A 22,476-nucleotide genomic window follows, 5' to 3' on the forward strand; every position below is an offset into this window, starting at 1 on the left:
CAGAGGAAACATCATAATTATTTTTGGAATAATAAATGGAGGGTTGCAGTGGGCTCTGGGTTCACTGGGAGCACAAAGGAAATAACCTGGTGCCGGATGGAAGAGAAAAGGAAAAGGTAGCCAGGCAGGATTCCTGGACACTGTAACCTGTGACCCAAAGACCAAAGATCATAGCCCCTAACCTGGTGAAGAAGAACGGCGAGAAGGCTCTTCAGGCAAGGGAAGCAGGGTACGCAGAAAGGGGGCACAGTGTCGTGGTTAAGAAGCATAGGCTCTGGTATGTATATTTTACCACAATTTTCTTTGTTTTAATTTTTTTTAATGTTTATTGTAAGAGAGAGTGTGTGCGGGCACACAAACAGGGGAAAGGGAGAGAGAAGAAGAGACAGAAGCCCAAGCAGGCTCTGCACCATTAGCACAGAGCCCAATGTAGGGCTTTAAACTCACAAACCGAAGATCATGACCTGAGCCAAAATGAAGGGTCAGTCACTTAACCGACTGTGTCACCCAGGCATCCCACCACGATTTTCAAAAAACCAGCAGCAGAGGTTTTGGAGGGAGGCCACTATACCTCACTTGGGCAAATTATTCACCCTCTGGGTCATTTCACAATCTGTAAAATGAGAAGCAAAATAGTACCTACCTCCTAGGAGTAAAACCCTTGGGACTTTAATTCACGTAAAGCACTTGGACCTGTGCTAGCTTTATAGGAAGCACTAAATAAATGTTAGTATTTATTATTCTGTATACAGACCCAGAGATGAGAGAGGGCAGGGCACCTTCAAGGGCATGATGAGTTTAAGTTGCCTTCTCTAAACAGGAAAGTCCAGTAGACAGAAGAAAGAATCCAGAAAAGAAAACTGGGCTGAAGTTTATCTTTAAAAGTATTTTTGAAAAAAACGTTTGCTGTTTTCTTTTTTAGCTATACAAGATGATGGATGTTAACTAAACTTGTTGTGACAATTATTTCACAATATAGGTAAGTCAAATCATCACACTGTACACTTTAAACTTAGTGCCCTATAACAATGATCTCTCAGTAAAACTGCAAAACAAGAAGTATTTTAAAAAATTAATGACATTTTAAAGATATCACTTTTTCCTCCCTGAGGTCCTCACTGAACTTTAAATGTATACTGAGGGTATATCTTTGAAGCCATCTATACGTCAACTGCTACTTAAGAACAACCTGTCAGTACAAAATAATTATGTCTTCCAGCATGAAAATACCCCTTTACAAAGAGCAGGCTGATCCCCCCACTCTAACTACGACTTCTATCCCAACATCTGAGAAGGAGGGCACTTTTACATCTATGGATGCCAAACATTCCCACAAAAACCCGTATTTGGTTTCACACACCCCATTTGATAGTCTGTGACTAGAGGAATGTTACGTTATGATGCCACATGTTATATGGAAAGGCATGACAAGAGGACAATATGAGACAATGTAATGAGTCCTCCCCATAAAATAATGGTACAGCAATATTAGAATATTGGAGGCTTGAGTTACTTACCATCTTAGTTTCCTCACTGGAAAAGTAAGGCTAGATGTTTTCTAAGGACCCTTGGGACCTCAAATGTCCTGTAAACTACTTGATGAACAGGATGTCTGGAATCAAGGAAGAACAGAAAACCCTGAGTAAGAAGGAATATCTGTCCAATCCAGAAATCTGTCAGATAATGCTACCAAGGAATATTTGTAGGAAAGGGTGATATTTTATTTGGCTGTTATGTCTCTAACTTTCCTAGAAAGATACACTACTAATTTACTACTCAGACTTCAGCTAACCTTTTTTCAGTCTCTATTTTGAGTGTAGTGCAGGCTACTGAATAGATAATGTACAAACAGATGAGATCAGTTGTTTGCTCTGATTGACTTCTAGCTCAAACATTTTTTTGCCTCATGTTGTTATGATTATATTGGCTAGAGATGTACTAAAAACTTTATCCCTAATCTCAGAAATGCTTCATTTGCATAAACAAACATTTCTCTCTGTCTTGGCACACAAGAGTAAGGACTGGTGGTCACATGTACAGATCACACACCGCATGGGATCTGAGGAAAGCACTAGAAACACAGAGCAGACTCCCAATAAGGAAAAGGGCTTTGGACTGTGGGTGTGAGGGTCAAAAGGATCATTTCTTTTGTCTTCCTATTAGACAACAATTTGCATAATTTCTACCCATCGTATGTGAAATACTGAGAGGCTTCCACTTCCTCTACACCTTCCTTGAGAAGTGGCTAAAACTCAGCACCTTCTTATGCCATAATCTCATTAGATGTTGATGCCAACATTGTTCACTTCTGAGAACAGAAATATCCTATTCAAACAGGTATTAAATCGTAAGCCTAGGCACTCTGAGGCTCGGCCCAGTCAGCTTTCTCACCTTGGCCCGAAATGCCCAAGCCACAGACACTGCCCATCCAGAAGTGTCCTGATTATAGGGAGACAGAACCAAATGGCAGCCTCCCACACAGCAGGCATTCTAGCTGGCCCCCAGGTTAGCCTGGGCTATTTTTATATTGAATTTGCCTTCCACTTGTTCAAAGCTAATCTCTAGGTACCAGGGAAACAGCCCTCTCAGGGGATATAAAATGATCATAAGACCTATAAATATAAAGATCCCCAGGATGAAGGAGGGGGGCGGATTTTGAAAGCTAATTTGACCAACATCTTCTTAACTTGTGCTTCATGAATTACCTACAAATGCAGGCAAATGTGCACAACATACATATGTGTAGTTTTCACAGGGGCCTAAACCTTTTATTAGATTCTCTAAGAGTTCTGTGATTTGAAAAAGCTAAGAACTACATGATAAAAAATAGCTCTTTTTAAAAATACAAGTCAAGTCCCCAAGCCACAAGTAACAGGAAAACATAAAATGCATCACTTTTTGCTTTCATTTAAATATCTTTGAGTAATGAAAATAACTCCAAATTAAAAGACCATATCTGCTATATATGTTCAGTTTGTGAAAAGCTATCTCACTTCAATAGTTCATCAAATAATTTTGACAAAGTATTCACAATTTGATTTTAAGTAAATTCATCCTAAAACCAGAAACAAACAAAAAAAAAAAAAAACAAAAAAAACTTCCTGAATGGAAAACAGTTTCCCAAATTAGGTACTGCTGCAGTAAATGGATCATTTAATTGAATACTTGCTGAATTTCAGGTCCACTCATGGTTGGGTATGTGGAGAATTCTATTCTAGGGGTAGCATCATTCAAAGAAGGCAGAAAACCTGTAACGGAATCTCTTTATCATTTTCCCAAAACAAACAGGGTTGCATTCCATTACCCCAGCAGCCATGGGCTTAACTGCAGCTGACCAAATTTGAGATGACCTCCAAAATCTGTTCTTAGTAACATTATGGTCTTCATGGAATTGCCAAAATGCCGGTGGGGGTTGGGGTTTCAATAGGGTTGAGTTTAAGTCTCCCCCCTCTGCCTGCCCTGTCTGCCTCTTGTTCACACACTACTAAAACTCCGTCACCCACGATACCCAGCTGTGTCATCCAACCACAAGGCAAGTTAACTGGGGTAAGAGCTGTCTATGGCTCTACTAAATGTGAAGTCTGAAGACTGGGACTTTGACCGAACCACTAGGATTCTGGTGTATGTTTATGATTATTATTAAGCCAGCTACCTCCAATGTGTAAGTTAGTTTCTATCAGTTATTTGACTGGGAGGGTACATCAACTGAGAGTTCTAAAAGAAGTTTAGGTTTAAATCTGATTCTTTCAAAATTAATTCTTCAGTAAGTTATATGGTATCTATAAAGAGTTGAAGACAGGGGCGCCTGGGTGGTGCAGTCGGTTAAGCGTCTGACTTCAGCCAGGTCACGATCTCGCGGTCCGGGAGTTCGAGCCCCGCGTCAGGCTCTGGGCTGATGGCTCAGAGCCTGGAGCCTGTTTCTGATTCTGTGTCTCCCTCTCTCTCTGCCCCTCCCCCGTTCATGCTCTGTCTCTCTCTGTCCCAGAAATAAAATAAAAAACGTTGAAAAAAAAAAAATTAAAAAAAAAAAGAGGTGAAGACAGCCTCCCAAAGTGAGGTATTTTTATTAATTTATTTTCATTGCTTTGGCTAAAACAATCGGTATTTCTTTAATAACTCATTCATTAAGCCAACCCCATTTCACAAATAAAATCCTGCAAATGTGGGGACAGAATCTACTACTACTTCCCTCACCAATCCTCAGTACCTCCAAGCTGAATTACTGGACCCTTCCTCCACCTTCTCTTTGACCACACCCCCATCCATACACCAATACATGCACATCACACAGTACATATCCACATGCCTTTTCTTCAACGAAGCAAATCCTGTATTCTCTCCCTTAGTGAGATCAAACCCCGCACTGGGCTCCATGCTGGGTGCGAAGCCTACTTAAACACGCACACATACACGCACATACACACAGAGAAAATATTCAACGACATGCTCACACACCTCTTGGAAGTCTCTGCTTATTCAAATTGCATTAAATTTATCCTAATTTTGTACCAATATAAATAGAAATATTAAATCTAGTATACATAATATGGATAAAAAAGTAAGTTACCAATGAATGCTCTCTTTAAACTAGAACAAAAAATAAAAATAAAGTGCTGTGGGAGCCTTAAATGGTATCCAACATTCCTATTAATTGGGCTATCAATTTATGATCATTTGAAAAATCAGTTCTGCTTACTGGCAGGCTCTCTTTTTCAAAGAAAGGCTGAAAGACAAATACTTACTGATATACTGATACCGACTTGAAGTAGGCTGGTTGAAATAAACCAAACTCTACTTTGAGTAACTGAAGCTACTAACAGTGAACAACAACTCGTGCTTACTGTACAGACAGCTTAAGTACCCAAGAGATCAACTAAATAAGCAAAATTAAGAAGGGGAAAGGTGTTATTATGCAATTAGTACAGATCTAAAGCCATGTTTCGGTTAAAAATCTAGGATTATCTAATTACCTTCATTTCCAACCTACTAAGAGAGAAAAACAGAATTAAGTGTTCAAAGAATCCCTAGAGATCAACTAATCAATGGAACCCCTTCATTATCCAAATAAAGAGATGGGTGTGAACTGAGTTTGATCCAACCATAATCGTTTCACCCAAAGTGCACATGGAGTGGTCTCTACCTCCTTGAGGAGACTCACTTCACCCAGCCTCAGTGGTACCAGGAAGTGGCTGCTATGCCTTTTCCTCCCACAAGCTCTTCTGCCAAAGATACTTCCTGCTCACATTCCTCCTACTGACCTGTGCTCATCTTTTTTTTTTTTTTTAATTAGTTGACATCAAGTGTTGAATTAGTTTCAGGTGTACAACAGAGTGATTCGACAATTCGATACATTATGAAATGCTCACCATGTAAGTGTAGTCACCATCTGACACTATACAACATTATCATCATATTATTGACTATATTCCCTATGCTGAACTTTTTATCCCTGTGACTTATTTACTTTATAGCTGGAAGCTTATGGTCATTCTTGGAGACTTTATTTAGCTACAGACTCCTTTGAAGCTTTCCTTAACCACTGTATCTCTCTCACCAACCTAACCCGGAGTGGCAGTTGAACATTCTCTGCTCTCTCAGAGCATCCCACACATTGTTCCTCAATCGTTCTTTTCACAATTCAAATACCGAGTGTCCACACTGGGCCACTGGGCTAATGCTGGGGATACAGAGGGAGAGGCAGCATTTCTGTCCTCAATGAGCTGCACTTCAGAGGCAGATGAAATAACCTGTTAACCAGTCCATCTGGTCTCATTGAAGGATGAACTATTAACCATTTTTGTAGTCCCAGAATCCAATATATGGTATACAGAGCTTAAAAGATGCTTGTTCAACTTCACCTTTATTGTGAAAATTGGAGTTTAAGTTATTGTTTTAATGAGTAAAATAACCCTTACGCAAAATTTAATCTTTAAAATGGAGGGTTTATTCAACTGCTCTTCATGATCCTTTTCTGACTTTTATGTGTTGAGGCATACTCATTTACAATTGTCACCAGATTTTTTTATTAATTATTCTTCACTTCATAGCATATTACCATGAGTTTATATTAAACTATGAATAAAGGCTAATTCAGTGGTTTCTGAGAAAGCAGGTAGCATATAAGGTCAGAACAGTATATTCCCTAACAGAATACCAATTCAAGATTTCTAATACTTCTAGGGTCAAAAATAATAGCAAATTCTGAACATATAATCATATAGTTGAGAGATTATTATTATGAATTGTTCATATATATATGTATATATATATATAGATAGATAGATATAGATATAGATATAGATATAGATATAGATATAGATATAGATATAGATATAGATAGTACCTAGCTCTGTATTAGACCAGGGATACTGAGATACTGAGATGAATAAGACATGGCCCTGGAAATCAACAAATTATTGGCCTTTACAGAAGTCAGCTATAGAAGCACTGCTACTAAGTAGAGGGTAAGTGAAATGCTAGAAGAATGGATGAGGTAGAGAAGGCACAGAAAGGGACATGACCAACTTGATTGGAGGGGGAGGCAGCCAGGGAAGAAGATGTCACAAAATAAGTAATGCTGAGATTTTAGAAGACCTCCTTGGTAACTCCCCAACCAAAGGACAGGTCACATGTCCACATTTCAGCCTCCACAACCTTCCCTCTGCAACCATTTAAGACTCTACTGAGCGCCAGGCCCTTGGATGGGGGGAGGGGAAGGTAGTTAAAAATTCTGCAATGAAGAAAACAAATTATGTTCTTGTCTTCACAGTGCTTATCTACTACTGTGGGGCTGGGGTTAAAGTTTTATCCGATATGCAAAAATCAACGGATTTTAAGTAGAACCAAATGTGTTTGAGTCTTGCATTTTAGAAATCTAGGTTTCTTTCTTGATTTTGAGCGAATTTTTCAGCTTTTTGGGGGTAAGTTTTATAAGCTCCCCCCCTACAGTCTGCCTTTTCTCTCTCTGCACCTTCCCATAAGCTAAGTTTTTATAATAAGTTCTACTTGCTCTATTTCCTCACCTCACTTTCACCCTTAACCTGCAGCAAACTGGCTTCCACCTCTACAACTTCATTAAACCCACTCTAGCCAAGATCTTCACTGCTATCCACCCAATAAACCCTGGGGGGGATCTTCAGTCTTAACATTTTTGGTCATTTAGCCACTCCTCACACGGCTTTCTGCTCATTTTAAACCTAATGCCTTGGTTTCCAGAATGCTCCTAGTCTCTTGATCTCCCAATGCTCTGCCCTTCCCTATTTGGCACTGCTCCCCAGGTTTCTATCTTTGTTCCTCTGCCATCTCTACAGACACTCTTTTCTCCCCTGCCAGATCGCACGCACGTAGTACTGGTTTTAATTCTCTCCTGAATGCAGACATCTCTCATGAATAAAGAGCTTAGAATTTCCAGCCTTGATTTCCCTCCCAGGCTGCCAGCAGGTAGAGCCAACTACCAGCTGGACATAGACACTTAGTATAATTTTCAATTTTCACCTGCTACACTCATCTCCCCATCTACAATCTGCTCATCCACCAGAATTCTCAATTTCAGTTAATAACACTCCAAAACAGAAACTCAAGTAATTTTCTGCTGGTCCCCAGTATGCATTTAACCATCAAATACCAAGTCCATTGCTTGTTCCTCCCCCAGAATCTATTACTCCCTTTCCTTTGTATTCCCACAACCCCTTATCATCTTTACTTAACAATGGCATTATCCTTCTAAATTATTTCTCTACCCCCAGTCTTGGTCCCTCCTTAAAACAATCTTTTACACTCCAGAAAAATAAGAAGACTGCAAGCAAACTGTTGTAAGATTACAATTATGATTTTATGGATTTTAATGCAACAACTCTGAATCCAGCTTAAAATAGTAAGAATGATCTGAATTGGGTATGAACAGTTTGGAGATGGAGAGTGGAAGAAACAGAAGAGAGAACAAACCAGGTTAAAATTTGGTTAACTAAAGAGAGTTCCTTCTTAAGACACATAAAAAAGTCCTTCCATGGACTCTAAAAGAAAATGGTGCTAATTTTTTAAAATTCCCATAATAAGAACTATTTTAGAGTCTGGATAAGTATCATGTTTGTTTAAGATTGGTATAATAGAAATCAGCTTCACTCGGGCTTCTGCTAAGCAGTGACTCATGTTGTTTTAGCTGGTGTTGACTCACTGCCCCACAAAGGATGACACAGCTTTAAATAGGCAGAGCATGGCCTGCTTTTTCCAATTACATACTTCCAGCAACTAGAAGAGGCAGGGGTCCTCCAGAGCAGAGCTTTCTGCAACTAAGCACAATTGAGACTTTACAAAAACAGTTGCCAAGTTGACCTTGTAATCACTGAGCTTTATAAATGAGGAGGGAGAGAAGTTAAGTTGTGGTATGTTAAAAATCACAGGGGCCAGGCATCCTCTGTTTTTCAAAACAAAATCTGCGGAAACTTACAGTCAGCTCTTTTCCCATTTAATTGCTTACTCTATTGAGGTCAGCAAATGTTTTCCTTTAAGATTCCAATGAAAAGCCACAACAAGTGTGTTTTCAAGACTGTCCACGTTAACTTAGTGAGATAACGTAGGGGTAGCTACAACCGTGTTTGAAAGGAAGCTAAGGAAATGCCATTCTCATAATTGTTGCCACCTTTTCTCTGCTTCTGTACCCTTAATGTTTCCCAGTGAGAAAGCCAGTTTCCCCCACTGCCATGATTTCCACACTGTTAACCTGACTGCTCCCAGAACACATGAGACCATGTTGTGGGCCTGAGTGGGTGACCAGGGGTCAGCAGAATGAATTCAGAGTCTGGCTCAACCAGTTGGTTATTCCTTATGAGGCTCTCGGCAAGACACTTTCCCACACTTTGCTTCCCTGTTGTACCACAGAGAGTGTTCCCTGCAGTCCTTACTCATGAGGAGTCTTTCATGATGCTTCATTCCTATTTGTAACACACTCTGAACTCCCTGACTGGTTAAGAATAGTTAGAAGAGGGGCGCCTGGGTGGCGCAGTCGGTTAAGCGTCCGACTTCAGCCAGGTCGCGATCTCGCGGTCCGTGAGTTCGAGCCCCGCGTCGGGCTCTGGGCTGATGGCTCAGAGCCTGGAGCCTGTTTCCGATTCTGTCTCCCTCTCTCTCTGCCCCTCGCCCGTTCATGCTCTGTCTCTCTCTGTCCCAAAAATAAATAAACGTTGAAAAAAAAAAAAATTAAAAAAAAAAAAAAAAAAAGAATAGTTAGAAGAGACTCCTAAAGACACAGCAGTTAGCAGAAATGTCCGAACCATGCTGTTTATATATAACTACAATGACCGTCCAGTCTCTGTAGTTCTGGTGTCCCAAGAACCTAAGTTTATCAAAATGAATACCTTGCGAAATAAACACAAGTGCACACAGCCAGAGGCCATTCTGACTCTGACCTCTCCAGACGACTCAAGTCCAGACGACAGTGGGCTCCGAAATAATTTTCAAAACAGGAATCCTCGCTCGCAGGACAATTTAAGTCGGCATTATGCATGGTTCCAAGATCACTGATGGATAAGGGCTATGCTTAGACTTAGGGAAGGCGAGGCATGGCTCAGGGGTCTGGATTGCCACAACCTACCTTATCGTATCTAAATTTTTGAGCAAGATTTGGAAAAAACTTATCTTCACAGAAGTATGGTCTAAGATCTGGATTAGTCTCTTGGTTGGTTTCAAATCATGACAAGGCAAAAACCTGACTGAATATTGGGAGAGAAAATAGGAAAAAACCCCATTAATTCTCATGGAGTATTGTTTCTCAACTTGCATTAAGATTTCTTACACTGTAGCATTTTTCACAGAACTGTAACAAAAAATCCTACAATTTATATGGAACCACAAAAGACTCTGAATAGCCAAAGCAATCTTGAGAAAGAAAAAGCAAAGCCGGAGGCATCACAATTCTGGACTTCAAGTTATTTTACAAAGCTGTAGTAATCAGAACAGTGTGGTACTGGCACAAAAACACACACATAGATCAACAGAACAGAATACGAAACATGGAAATAAAGCTACAGTTATAAGACCAGTTAATCTTCAACAAAGCAGGAAAGAATATACAATGGCAAAAAGTCTCTTTTTTTAATTTTTTTAATGTTTGTTTTTGAGAGAGAGAGAGACAGAGACAGAGAGAGACAGTGCACAAGTGGGGGAGGGGCAGAGAAAGAGGCACAGAATCCGAAGGCCCCAGGCTCCAGGCTCTGAGCTGTCAGCACAGAGCCCGATGTAGGGCTCGAACTCACGAGCCATGAGATCATGACCTGAGCCAAAGTTGGGCACTTAACCGACTGAGCCACCCAAGTGCCCCAAAACACAACAAATGGCGTTGGGAAAACAGTTCCACTACATCCATAAGAATGAAACTGGACCACCTTCTTAAACCATACACAAAAATAAACTCAAAATGGATTAAAGACCTAAATGTGAGGCAGAAAAGCATAAAATTCCTAGAAGGGAACACAGGCAGTAATTTCTCTGTCGTCAGCTGCAGCAACATTTTTCTAGATATGTCTCCTGAGGTAAGAGAAATGAAAGCAAAAATAAACTATCGGGACTACATCAAAATAATAAGCTTCTGTAGAGCAAAGGAAACAATCGATAAAACTAAAAGGCAACCTACTGAATAGGAGAAGATATCTGCAAATAACATATGCGATAAAGGGTTAGTATCTAAAATATATAAAGAACAGATACAACTCAATACCCAAAATACAAATAATCCAATTAAAAAAATGGGCAGAAGGCATGAACAGACATTTCTCCAAAGAAGACATCCAGATGGCCAACAGACACATGAAAATATGCTCAACATCACTTATCATCAGGGAAATACCAAAACTACAATGAGATATCATCTCACACCTGTCACAATGGCTAAAATAAAATATGTAACAGGGGCACCTGGTGGCTCAGTCAGTTGAGCATCTAACTTCGGCTCAAGTCATGATCTCACAGTTCGTGGGTTTGGGCCCTGCATCAGGCTCATTGCTATCAGCGTGGAGCCCGCTTCAGATCTTCTGTACCTCTCTCTCTCTCTGCTCCTTCCCAGCTTGCTCTCTCTCCCTCTCTCTCTCTCAAAAATAAATACATCTTAAAATATATATATATATATGTACACACATATATATACACACATATACATATACATATATATAAAACAAGTATATACACGTATATATACATAAAACAAGTGTTGGTAAAGATATAGACAAAAAGAAGGGACGCCTGGGTGGCTCAGTCGATTAAGCATCCAACTTCAGCTCAGGTCATGATCTCACAGCTTGTGAGTTCAAGCACCACATCAGCTCTGTGCTGACAGCTCAGAGCTTGAAGCCTGCTTCGGATTCTGTGTCTCCCTCTCTTTCTAACCCTCTCTTGCTCACACTCCATCTCTCCCCTCCTCAAAAATAAATAAACATTAAAAAAATTTTTCTTTTTAAAGATGTGCAGAAAAAGACGACTCCTGTACTGTTGGTGAGAATGCAACCTGGTACAGCCACTGTGGAAAACAGTATGGATGTTCCTCAAAAAGTTAAAAGTACAACTACTCTAACTCTAGTAATCGCACTACTGGTATTTACCCAAAAATACTGATTGGAAGGGACTATGTTTAGAGCAGCATTATTCACAATAGCCAAATTATGGAAGCAGCCCAAGTGTCCATCAATATCATCAATAGATGAATGGATAAAGAAGATGTGATGTATGTGTATGTATGTATGTGTGTGTGTGTACATATATATATAATGGAATATTATTCAGCCATAAAAGATAATGAAACCTTGCCATTTGCAATGACATGTATGCAGCTAAAGTGTATAATATTAAGCAAAATAAGTCAAAGAAAGACAAAAATGAACAAAAAAGCAAAGGAAAAAAAGAAAGAGAGACAGAGACAGAGACAGAGACAGAGACAGAGACAGAGACAAACCAAGTAACAGACTCTTAACTATAGAGAACTGATGGCTACCAGAGGGGAAGTGGGTGGAGAGATGGGTGAAATAGAGGATGGGGATTAAGGATCACTTGTGATGAGCACAGAGTGTTGTATGGAAGTGATGAATCACTATGTCGTACACATGAAGCTAACATAACACTGTATGTTAACTATGCTAAAATTAAAAAAAAAATTAATTAAAAAATAATTTATTGGAGCTTTCCCCAAAAGGAAGAAAAAAAATTATGAAGAATTATGTTGTGGGTCCAATTTCAAGGAATGAAGTGAAAAGCATATTTTTAACCATAGAAATCTAACTTAGTAGTTAAAGAAAGCAATTAATAAAACTAAATGAAAAGTTCTAAGAGCTAGTTACTAAGAACATCAACCTAAGGATTAAAAGATTAAAAATTACCCTCCCCCACTTCTGCCACCACTCCCTTCCCCCCCCCAAAAAAGCCACAGGAAGATTTCCTGTTACTAATTGCTCACTGTCTTGGTCAAAATGAATGACTTTTCCAGCATGTTTTGTCTACTTTAAAGTACTGTTACCTAAGATTGCATGAAGGGCAAGAATACAGCTTTTAAATTAATGGGAAAAAAGTTCCTAACATTGCACTTGCTTCAAGTGATAACAAAATGTTTCAAACTATTTCTATCCACTCATACTTAACCCACCAATGCTTATTACATTAAAATAGAATAAAAATTACTGCAAAAGGAAACACTAAATCAAAACTGAGTATCTGTAACACCTACTATGAGAAAGTTGTAAGTTTGCTAAGGAGGACACAATAATAATACTGTCCCTCCTCTCAATTAACCTATGATCAAACTGAGACAGGAAAACACTAAATCCATAATATACTAAATGTTTCAAGATTTAAACAATAGTTTTGGAAGGGCTCAGTGGGAATCATTATCTCATTGTGTGACCTTGGACTACTTCTCTGTGCCTTACTTTCTTCCTACTTCCCAGGACTGTTGTAAGGATTAAATAAGATAATGTATTTGTTAAGCTAAATAAGTTCTCAATAAAAATAGGCCTCTAAAAAAAAAAAAAAAAAAGAAATGACATCATAGGACAATACGTGATTAATTGCCAAATGATCATTCTGTCATGACAGATGAAAACTCTCTGGCTACTACTGTTAAGGAAATTTTCTGGAAAGAAGTTTAGTCCTTACTTCTCTGACTAAATTTATTCTCTTTTGTTTGGCTCTTCATTTCCAGCTACTTATATATGGGTTTAGTTCCAACCACAGAGGTATTAACTTTAGTTACTGTGTAAACTTTTAGGTGTGGTAATGAGGTAGAGAAAAGTGTCAAGGGAAGAGATCAAATGTCATTAACTATAATGCCAATTTTGTACTTTCAACATTTTTTCTAAGCACCTGTCAGATATCTCCACAGATCTGAAAATGTAAATACACTGATGGACCTTTGCATAAAGGCAAATGTATTGGCAGTGTTTTCTAAATTGATTTTCAATAAATGAAAACTGAATAGGAAACTTTAGAAGGATTCTTTTCTGTATACATTACAGATGTACAAAAGTAAACTTTGTGGCTAACCAACCACAACATTTAACACAGATGTAAAAACTTCTCTCTTATCCATAAGATAATCAGCACCCTAACTTAGAATTACTAAAATGGTATAAATAAATCTCAAGTGTTTGACAATTTTAAAAATTCTGCATACTTTAGCTTCCTGTCCTCTCCATTGTGTGCCTGTTTGCAGTCATCATCTATCAATCTGAGGGATCACAAATGGAATGCAGAGGTTTAATTAGTTTTTAAGAGTAACATGAGACAAGGCAGCCAGTTCTCTGAGTGATACTTAGTATATGTTCTTCCACCCTTGGAATCACTGAGCACTTAATGCCTGTCAAAGGGACAGTTTTACCTATAATATTCACTTATTCAAAGTGATGTAACACATTTGATACTGAAAGAATGTGTCATAAACCCCAGATATTTAAGATGAATATGTGGTGAAACCATCTACTACTTTCTTTAGCTCCCATTATAGAGACCAAAGTAACCAGATGCATTATTATTTTGTTCTGAAGTTCATCCTCTAGTAATCACAAAGAAACGGGCACATGAGATTCCATGGGTGAAGAGTGACACATTGTACAAAACTCACTAACTCCAGTAACCAGAACACAACAAGAAACTGAAAGCAAACAAGCAAACCAAGAAACACTCCAGAAACTGAAATAAATGCTATCAAAGTCTTGTGTTAGATTATGCATTCTGGTCCTCTGAATAGCATTTTCTTTACACAGTCCTCACAACCCTGATTATCCAATGAAAAGTAAATCATAAAGCATGTTAAAATAACAACATTAAAAAGAACATAAGTATGACTAAAGGGTTTCAAGACTGCCTTGGGAAATAACAACAACAAAAATATTTAAATTACTAAAGACATAAAACAATACACCAATGCAGGCTATTTACTATGAAGGCAAGTAAACTTTCGCATCCCAATAGGGTGCCTTTACTACACAGAGCACTGTAAATTATACTGTCTTAATGATGACAGTCATTCATTAAGAAAAGGTTCATTTCTGTCCTAGGTAGGGGTATGCATGACCTTATAGTTTCATCCAAAGAGGCTTAAAACAAACTCTATCGCTTAAATGGATAACCTTATTTCTGAAATTTTCTTCTGAGAAACATTTTATTCTCTTCCTCTGCTCCATAACATTTAACTTTTATTTTTTGCTAGAACTGATGATATCTAGAGACCACAGATTAAGAAAACAGAGAGTAAGAACTACTTCAGAAATGAAATAGTTTGATTTAAGAGTGGAATGAGAAGGCATTTTGATCATATGTGAATTAAATGTTTACTTTAGTTACAATACATTTGCAAAGGTTCAAATAACACCTCAGGGACACTGGTAAAGGAAAAATGTTTTCCAATAGGTACAGACATAGTTCTAAGAAAACAGATAGCCTCAGTTAATACCTCCAGGCAAAGTGGGATTTAACAACTACCTCTCTTATTTTAATTTAGTAGCCTTCTGATTATTTTTCTCCTGACTATAATAAAATTTTGCTTCCAAAAAATCATGAAACTTTGAAAATTAGGGAATAGGTTTTATAAACTCAGACCAGATTATGGATATTAAACCATTTTTTATATTTGGTTGATTTTTAAAAAAATCTTTTTTTTTTTTTCAACGTTTATTTATTTTGGGGACAGACAGAGACAGAGCATGAACGGGGGAGGGGCAGAGAGAGGGAGACACAGAATCGGAAACAGGCTCCAGGCTCCGAGCCATCAGCCCAGAGCCTGACGCGGGGCTCGAACTCACGGACCGCGAGATCGTGACCTGGCTGAAGTCGGACGCTTAACCGACTGCGCCACCCAGGCGCCCCTGAAAAAATCTTTTTTAATGTTTATTTATTCTTGAGAGAGAGAGAGAGCGTGAGCAGGGGAGGGGCAGAGAGAGAGGGAGACACAGAATCGGAAGCAGGCTCCAGGCTCTGAGCTGTCAGCACAGAGCCAGACACGGGGCTCAAACCCAAAAACCGTGAGGTCATGACCTGAGCTGAAGTCGGACACCCAAACGACTGAGCCATCCAGGCATCCCAGTTTATTTGCTTGATTTTTTTAAAGGAAAGGGAGATCAAACAATAAAATAAGAGAGAATACTGAATATGCATTTTATAGTATATAAAATACATCAATGTAGAAGAATTGAGAAAAAAAATCAGTAAAGTTTGAGAAGAAAACAGGAAATATTTCATAATCACAAAACATCTCCCCCAAGTCATTTATTAATTACATAGAGGAAAATAGTAGTTCACCAGTAGAGAAACCCAGCAGACACCATTTTAACCAGGTGATCAGAGCCAACATCAACATCAGTGAGACAGATCACCATCACGTCCCCTCCAAATATAGTGCACTTGAGAAAGGCCCAACATCATCCTGTGGAATTCTTACCCAAAATGCACAATCTCTATCTAACCATGAGAAGATATCACACCAATCCAAATTGAAGAACTTCCTACAAAACAAGCAACCAGTACTCTAAATGTGCCAAGGTCATAAAAGATAAGGACAGACTGTCAGAGATTGGAGGTTTGGGAGGCAAAATGAAGTTCAACATGGGATCCCAAGTTCAATTCTACAACAGAAAAAGTGATGAAATCAAGTTAAATCCATGGTCAACCATATGCACCCCTGTTAATTTTTCAGTTTTGATAATCAAACTAGGGTTATGCACAATGTTAACATTAGGAGAAACTGAAGGAAGTTTACGTGAAATGCTGTACTACTTTTGCAAGTTTTGCAGAAGTGTATTATATCAAAATAGAAAGTTAAGAAACAGTTATCTATCCTCATGAATGTGATCCCACAACGCCCTAGATCCCTGAATTTTTGTGAATACATTAAGGATTAATGATCAGGGAGAAGAGAGCAGGTTAAAAATGGACAGAGCAACTGGCCAAATGTTTAGCCAAATGACATGATCAAAGGAAATGTGCCAGATGTTTTCCAACAGCTCCACATATGGAGGCACCTACACTCAGCAGGGGCCCCACTGTAGAAAGAAACCAGAGACACTGACTCTGGTTTTAACCATAACATAAAAATGACCCATAAATATCTTATCCTCTCATAAGAATCCTATTTTGATTACTATTTCTGAATCTTCTAGAAAAAGTTTTCAATAAAAAGTTTCTGCCCCAGATTTTAGTGTACTTCTGTATATGTCCAGAAGCTCACATAGTCCTATATAAGTACTTAACTGAACAAGAGTTTGCACCTTGAAATAAACGTTTTAATTAATTTCCATCCAGGAAAGTACCAATAAAGATGGCGCTAAGAGTTGCTAAATTTAGTTTTTTTCCACAAAGTACAATAGTTACTTTCTAATTATCATTAATTCCATTTTAATCAAATCATTCCTGTGACTATGCACAGTTATAATATTACAAAACAATATCCCCTTTACAAAAATTTTAACATTGCTATAGAACTAGAATTCCTAGGATAACCTTGGTTAGCTTCTTTTATTTGTTTTTGAGGAAGAGCTGGTTCTCTTCCTCTTCTATTTTTGTTCTCTCTCAGGAAGTTTATGGTATAACAAAATGAACATCAGAAATACTCATGGACATTTTATACTGTACACTCACCAAAAAAATCATATATATTTCTTATGTGTAACTTAGAGAACCTTTCAAGATAGCCAGCTTTATCTTCAGCTACCTTTCATTCTGTAAGTGAAATAATTTTGTATGTATGTTAATATTTTCACTCTGGATTCTGAATAAGGGTCTAGAAGCTTAACCTCTCTAAAAAGCACAGGACTGTAAAGACAATCATTTAACAGAACTAAGAATTTACAATCCTTCATTCTCTTTCATCATTTACAAATAGAATGTAAAGATAGAATGTTTGTGAAATAAGGAATCACCCTTCCTACTCCCAACAAATACTTAGTACTCGAGTCTTTTTCCTCCATAAATAAATTTTGGGGATAGGTACCAAAAATATTTTACTCTCCTCTTTATATCAACAACTGTGATTAAAAGTGATAGCAGTAGGGGTGTCTGGGTGGCTCAGTTGGTTGAGCATAGGACCCTTGATCTTGGCTCAGGCTCAGGTCATGATTTGGGGTTCGTGGGATCGAGGCCCAAGTTGGGCTCTATGCTGACAGTATGGAGACTGCTTGGGATTCTCTGTCTCTTACTCTCTCTGTTCCTCCCCCACTTGTGCTCTCTCTCTCTCAAAATACTAAACTTTATTTTTTTATAAGAGACTCTTTCTTTTCAATGTTTATTTATTTTTGAGAGAGAGAGCTTGCACAGAGAGAGGGAGACAGAGTATCCGAAGCAGGCTCTGCTGATAGCAGAGAGCCCGACAAGGGGCTGGAACTCACAAACCGTGAGATCATGACCTGAGCCAAAGTCAGATGCTTAACCAACTGAGCCACCCAGGCACCCCAATAAATAAACTTTAAAAGAAAAGTGGTAACAGTAATAATACAACTACAGAGTCGTATTGGATACGACTCTAAGCAGTTGAAGCAACTTACCCAAGGCCACATGGTAATAAATGCCACAGATGATGTGTGGGGTCCAGGAGCCTGACCCCAAGCCTGAGTAACTGGCAAGTACACTTTATTCTGGCTACTTAGTTTAATAAAATAAAATGGGCAGTCCCTACAGAAATTAAAGTAGCCACCCAGCTTCCCTGTTGAAGAGTTACAGGGGGAGGCATGTAATGGAGCAGCCATTACTCAGCTTTAGCCAGTGCTAGCAGGTAGCAGCAGAGGCCTGAGTCGCTGGATCCTTTATTTTTTTATTATAATTTTTAATGAGAAGCTGACAGTCCAGATATACATCTGAAGCCCCTTCATTTCAAAATGTTGCCACTTATTCCAAGTTTTTTTTTTTTTTTTAAATAATCCTATTGGTCTGAAAGACAAAGGGCCACATTCTCAAGGTAGGGACCTTGTCTTATCCATTCTTGTATTACTGAAGCGTAATGTGTGGCTGGCACATAGTAGGTACAAACACAGTGACTTCTGTTGTTTAAAATCCTGCCATTTTATCTTGGCCATTTTATAATCTTGGTAGGAATTCATTAGTTTATTCAACACATCTTTACTGAGCTACCACAATGTACCAGACACTGCTCTAGGCACTTGGGATACAACAGTGAACAAAAGAGAATAATGAAGAGAGAGACGCAAAGAGAAAGAGAGAGATTGAGATTTTATTTTAGTGGGAAAAATAGGCCCCCCAAAATCAAAAGCACATAAAGTCAGATAGAGTGGAGGCTTGGAAAATGAGAAAATGGTTTGGTCTGAATTGAACCTTCGCTGCTCAGAGCTCAAGAATGATGATACAATAGTCCGTGTTTCCTAGTGCCATACTGGTCACTCCTCCACAAATATGTTACACATATGTAAGCAATTTAAAGGAAAGCGTATTTTTGAAAGAGAGAGTCCTTTCTTCATAAGTAGAACAATACGATCTTGCTCCTTGGCTTGAAAGGAAGTATTGATCAGTAGTTAGTGAGTCAAAGGTTAATAACTCGGTCCTGATTATTTCTGTTATCAGACTCATGATTGATGGTGTCCTCCGGCTCCTTGTAAATACAGGAACTTCTTTTTGATTGTTGTTACTGGGAACCAAGGAATTAAGCTATTCTCTTGTGATTTAGTTGCAGGGGACGGGGTCAACTATCTCCTGCATCAGAGAGTGAGTGGTACAAAGGTTCCTATAGAGAGGGTGCACACGGTCACCAGAAATGAAAACTTGGAGCAACATAAATCTAACTGGCAACCGTATGACAAAACACTAACTATGACACACAACTCTTTTGCTCTCATGCATTATCATTCCACAAGACCACATGCTGAGTTAATGGAACTTCTCCTCCAGTTTGCTTTGGAAACGGATGTAGTTTCGGAAGGCCCAAATGGCACAATCTGGCTATTGCTCCTAGACAGCTGCTGGGAGTTACAGACAAGACAGCTACACCACGACCATCTAAAAATGCACAAACTAAGCCCTGCTTCTCATCAACTCACTTATATCTATTTAGTTATTCATAATCTGAGTAATTAGAGTCAAGGATAACGTTTAAGAAAAGAAAGCACCCTAATGACAAGTAGCCTTTAAAACAATGTGCTCCTAAAGCTGGAAGAAAAATGTTATTTTCTTACTGTCTTAACATAAAAATAAGATTTCACTCAACTTGCTCTTTTTAGAAGAAACAATATTGTCTTTGTTAGTCAAGCCCAACATAGATCTCATGCCAATGTAGTTTGTTCTTCTCATGGATACTAGCCAAAAGGATATTCCTTGAAATAAAATCACAATCTGTTGAAAGCCTCACCAATCAATTAGATTAGGAGACAGAAGTATTCATTATCACATAACTAATGATAAAAGTATGGGAAAAAGTAAATGAAAATGAGGATGCAAAAAAGCACATCAACCCTCAAACTTCCCACTTGTAAAGAAAACCATTCACCAGTGGATCCATAGTAAACAAATAGCCACATTTAAACAAGCAAAACTTCCCCTAAATATGAGTCAGATATCAAACCATCTCACTTATTATTGTAACACTTTTGTTCTGCCCAGGGAACTTTCCTAAGGGTCTAACATCTTTGTTTAGTTAATGGAAGTCACATTGGCCTTGATCTTGCATCAAACAGATGAACACTGATACAGAGTAATTTGACATAGATCCCTGCTTTATTAAACCTAAAATACACATAATGAGATGATTATAGACTTCTGTTGACCCAAAAGAAATAAATTATAATTGCATTTACAGCACTGGGTCAACATCAGTAATAATAAAATAATACCAATATATTTATACAGTTGAGTGGTTTTTAAAATCTAGAAATAAAATTGTCTTTTAGAAGTCTACTCAGATTTATTTTTTAGAGACTCTCTCCAGCTATGTTTTAGCTCAGGTGGCATGCAGTTAATAAACAAACTCAACAGTATTCGAGGATTTAGGATAACGTATTCAAAAATTTCCCCTTTTCTGTTTGTATCTCATTTCCAATGATTTTTTTAAAAATAATCTCCAATATGTCAATGGGTGAATTTGGCAGAAATGAGGCATATGCCTACTTATCATCAAGTTGTATCAAGAACATAGCTCCGCTGCTAACCTCTGCTAGCCAAGGACCTTAACCATTGCCGGCTGAGACTTCGTGCACTTCCCACTTTCAATCAAGGACAATACAAAGAACAGGAGGCTCACTCAACCAGTCCACCAAAACTTGAAACGACAATGTGACGGTGCTCTCACGCCCTGGCAGAAAACACAGCTGGGAGGTGAAAGCCCCAAGCCCGGGAAAGCTCTGCTCCCTTCGGAGCAGCTCTGGGTACCTGCTGCCCGGGTGGCTGGCGGCGGCCCTGGGCGCACAGCGCGGCTCGGAGCTGGGCGGCTGAGAGCGAGCGTACGAGTGATAGGCGGTCAACACCACGCCGCCCGAGTCCTCCACTTCCATCGTCAGCCGTGCATGTCCCCGCTCCGGCCCGAGAACAAAGGCGGGGACCAGCATGGACCAGCGCACCGGGGCCCGGTCACCAGAGGGGTGGTGTGGCCGGTCCAGCTCCTAGGTAGGGGCTAGCTCCCGCAGCTGTCAGGGGCGCCCCGGGAAGCCGGCCCCGCCCGCGGGGCAGCCCTATTAGCAGGGACTTAAAGACACGCCCACGAGCCCCGCTGGGGGTGGGGGCGGGGAAAATGCTGGAGGCGGGGAGGGCGGGGGGCGGCGGTTAGGGCCGGGGCTGGGGGTGGGTGGAATCCCTGTTTCTAGGAAACTGGAAACCCGCTGTGATCCTTCGGGGCTTGGGCTAGCAGCTCTAGCAGTTCTTGCTTTGTTTCTTTTTCTTTTCCTTTTCTCATCTCCCCCCTCCTCCCCCCCTCCCCCGCCCCTCCAAACGGGACGCTTATCCCATAGCTAGGAACATTTCCTGCCTGGCAGCAAGAAGTGAGAGAAAGAAACCTTGCCTTGGGAGCCTGGGCAGAGAAGGAGAGGGGCCCGGTCTACAACGTGTGGTCTCCGGAAGAAAGGGAGTAAATGTGACACTCTCTCATTTAAAGCATTCACATCAAAAATTGAAGAACCGGATTACGTTGCTGTGTACTTGGTCAAGTTACAATAAACTTGATTTCCTTTTGGGCAGGTAACTCCCTCTTACAGCAAGCAGAAAACCTCCCTCCCTCACCCTCAATACCACTGCAACCAGACTCTTACCTCACCCCACATCCCTTTCCTCCCAATCCTGATCAAATTAAGATACTGCTTTCAGTTTGTCTGAAAATTAGACTTGATTATCTGGGCTGAATACATGTTTTTTCCAGAGGTCTTTATTTAGGGGAGAAAGGTATGGCAGGGAAGCAGGCAAAAAGGGACATAATCAGAAATGATTTTCAATGATTTTACCTATATAAGACTAACAGCACAAATGGAAAGACAACATTCTTTTAACAATTTAAAAAGGGAACCAAAATATGCTAGAGGCCCACAATGACTCCATTTTTCACACTATGACAGGCTGTTTTACCTGTTGTCTCTCACACTCCCCTGGGAGCTAGGTGGGGGGGAAAAGAGAAGACAGTTTACCCCTTACTGAGGGGTGACCTAGGTCATGCTACTAACATCTCAGAATGTTTCTGCATCTGTGAAATGGGGAAAATAATATTCTCTTCATGGGGTTAAAAGCATCACATACATGGTAGGTTCTCAAGACCTGTTGGTTCTCCCTGCTACTTCCTTCACATTATCAAGAGAGACATTTATTTTCACTGTACTTTCAGAGGTTGGGAAAGAAAAAAAATTCCAAAATGCTTCTTAGAAAATATTTGTTGATTAAAATGGTTGGATGACTAAAATACCCTTTATGTGTTGGATCCTGTTCATTAGCTCTTTAAACAGTTCAAAGGGATCAATAGTATTATCCCAATTTTATCAATTAAAATTTACCAAACATCAGCGTATGGAAAAGGCACATACAAAGAATGCT

At 39.3% G+C, this 22,476-nt stretch overlaps 1 protein-coding gene across 6 annotated transcripts in view; it reads right to left on the reverse strand.

Annotated features, from left to right (window-relative positions):
• The window catches only part of ARHGAP28 (Rho GTPase activating protein 28), a 197,163-nt gene extending 176,072 nt beyond the window's left edge, over positions 1–21,091 (reverse strand). For 3 of the 6 annotated variants that reach the window (XM_047090294.1, XM_047090293.1, XM_047090290.1), the window contains exon 1: positions 20,836–21,089. In XM_047090294.1, coding sequence (XP_046946250.1) covers positions 20,836–21,011 — 176 coding nt within the window. In that variant the 5' untranslated portion in view covers positions 21,012–21,089. Of the gene's footprint in view, positions 1–1,517; positions 1,613–20,835 lie in introns of all 6 variants that reach the window. The other 3 variants (XM_047090295.1, XM_047090292.1, XM_047090291.1) reach the window with 3 other exon arrangements.
• Between the last annotated feature and the right edge of the window lie 1,385 nt (positions 21,092–22,476).

Source organism: Lynx rufus, unplaced genomic scaffold, assembly GCF_022079265.1.
Source record: "Lynx rufus isolate CCGP_SWC_20201006 ecotype Redwood Valley unplaced genomic scaffold, mLynRuf1.p SCAF_29, whole genome shotgun sequence".
Classification (NCBI taxonomy): domain Eukaryota; kingdom Metazoa; phylum Chordata; class Mammalia; order Carnivora; family Felidae; genus Lynx; species Lynx rufus.